The sequence below is a fragment of the Colletotrichum orchidophilum genome (assembly GCF_001831195.1).
Source record: "Colletotrichum orchidophilum strain IMI 309357 chromosome Unknown Scaffold_77.1, whole genome shotgun sequence".
Lineage (NCBI taxonomy): Eukaryota > Fungi > Ascomycota > Sordariomycetes > Glomerellales > Glomerellaceae > Colletotrichum > Colletotrichum orchidophilum.
In genome coordinates this window covers 238,898-240,689 of record NW_019173033.1, presented here as the reverse complement: position 1 = coordinate 240,689, position 1,792 = coordinate 238,898, and the positions used below count along the sequence as shown (strand labels likewise).

The 1,792-nt window shown below is 51.6% G+C and overlaps 1 protein-coding gene across 1 annotated transcript; it reads left to right on the top strand.

The window, feature by feature from the left end:
- Positions 1-965: 965 nt before the first annotated feature.
- Positions 966-1,190, top strand: CORC01_08882 (uncharacterized protein; the record flags this gene model as incomplete). Its single annotated transcript, XM_022620512.1, has 1 exon — positions 966-1,190. The coding sequence occupies one exon, from the start codon at positions 966-968 to the stop codon at positions 1,188-1,190; it is 225 nt and encodes a 74-aa protein (XP_022473046.1).
- Positions 1,191-1,792: the final 602 nt, after the last annotated feature.

The following is a 1,792-nucleotide window of genomic DNA, read 5'->3' as shown; positions in this document are numbered from 1 at the left end:
AAAAGAATAATCAATAAATAAAAACCCACATGTGTTCCCTCCGAGCTCGTGGATCGGATACTTGCTTTTCCTGTTTTTTTTTTTTTTTTTTCGCAACAAAACCCAAGCCACGGCGGCCCCATAGCAAAGGGCCCGTGGTCGTTGGGTTGGGTTGCCCATCCTCACAGGGTACTTGCTGACTCGAATCCCTCATTCCACCCGTGTCGTCGGTGACAACAGCGTGGTTTTGGAAAACCTGGCACGGCCGAAAGAAAATGGCAAACGGCTGAGAGAGACAAACGATCCTAGCTCCTTCGCGACCCTTGAGGGGCAACCGGCTGATTGCTTTTGGGGTTTGCCTCGAGAGAAATAGGGAAAACGAAGGCTAATTATCCCTCTCCTTCTTTTTTTTTTTTTTTTTCTCTCGAGACAAGGGAAAACCCACCGTTTCCCTTGATAATTTGGGTCCTCGATACGCAACACACAATGCCGTGTACGACCCATCTTTTCTCGCAGAAGAAACCATTCCGAGGCCAGGGCCTGGGAAGCCACCCAGAGACGCCCGCCAAGTGGTGGGCAGAAGGGGGAATGGATCGAGGGATAGTAGGGCCCGAGATCTTATACAAACCCTCGGACCTTTTCGCCTTTGGCCGTATCGATCCCGCTTCTGCAGCCACTTGGGCTTAAGATCTTACATATACCCGCTTGAACCATCACCTCGGGACGCCGTCTGACAGGCTGCCTCTGCTCACCGGTATCTGTCAGCCCTTGCAACTTGCCTTGACCGAGTTGCCACGCCAAGTCCCCTCTTTCCAGTCTAAATCAACGTCTCGCACAACTTGTAGGTTCCGACTTTTCGCGTTTGCCGGTCGAGAACATCTCAAGCTGACGAGATCTCACAGCTTTGTAATAACCGCCAACCTCTCTCTCTCTCTCTCTCTCTCTCTGTCTCTCTCTCTTGATACGGCTTTCTACACCCCGCCATCATGTGCGAGTGGTACCGACGCAACTATGCCTGCGGGCATCACTTCACGGGCGCCTCCGAGTGGTGCTACCGGTACAGCCAGACCCAGAAGCGCTGCAAGGTTGTGGTGACACAGGTCGATTACGACTCGTCTGTGTGCAAGAGCTGCATGAAGAAGGGCGTCAAGACCGAGGTGCCCTGGGAGCACATGATTGACCGATCCAAATTCGACCCCAATCAAGAATGAGTTTGTCGTCGTCGTGTCGTCGTCGTCGTCGTAACGACTATGATGGGCGGACGAGAGAAACATCCACAACAATTTCCTACCGACGTACTTTTGTCCAAAGACGCCCTCCGAATGGCGAGAAATTGTTCGGGGCGAGAGATGGATCCTCCCAAGACGTATTCACGGGGTGGTCATCGGGGTCGTGTGGCTAAGTACGTCTATGGCTTATTAGAGCATCAGGGAGCGGCGCACCTTATACCCATTTGATTTTTACTTGTTGGACTGGATTTTGTCCTGCGATGGCGGTTGCATTTGGAGTTTTGGAAGCGGGATCTTCAAAAGTGTAATTTTTCCACCTTGGTAGACTTTATCGGTAATGGTCGGTTGAACCGATCTCAATAATGACGAATAGGATATCACTCGTCTTGAGATATCGTGGTGCATTTTGCATGCTGCTTAGACGGGTACCGCAATACCGCGGTGTGTCGACTGTTCGTGCTTTTGCTTCACACCGGCGAGTGCCTCATTGGGCTCAGCGTACTCCTGATGCCGCTTCGTGGTGCACTAGAATTGAGAATCGACCTTGCCACCTCATCAGAAATGTCAAGTCTCAGATCTCAGAC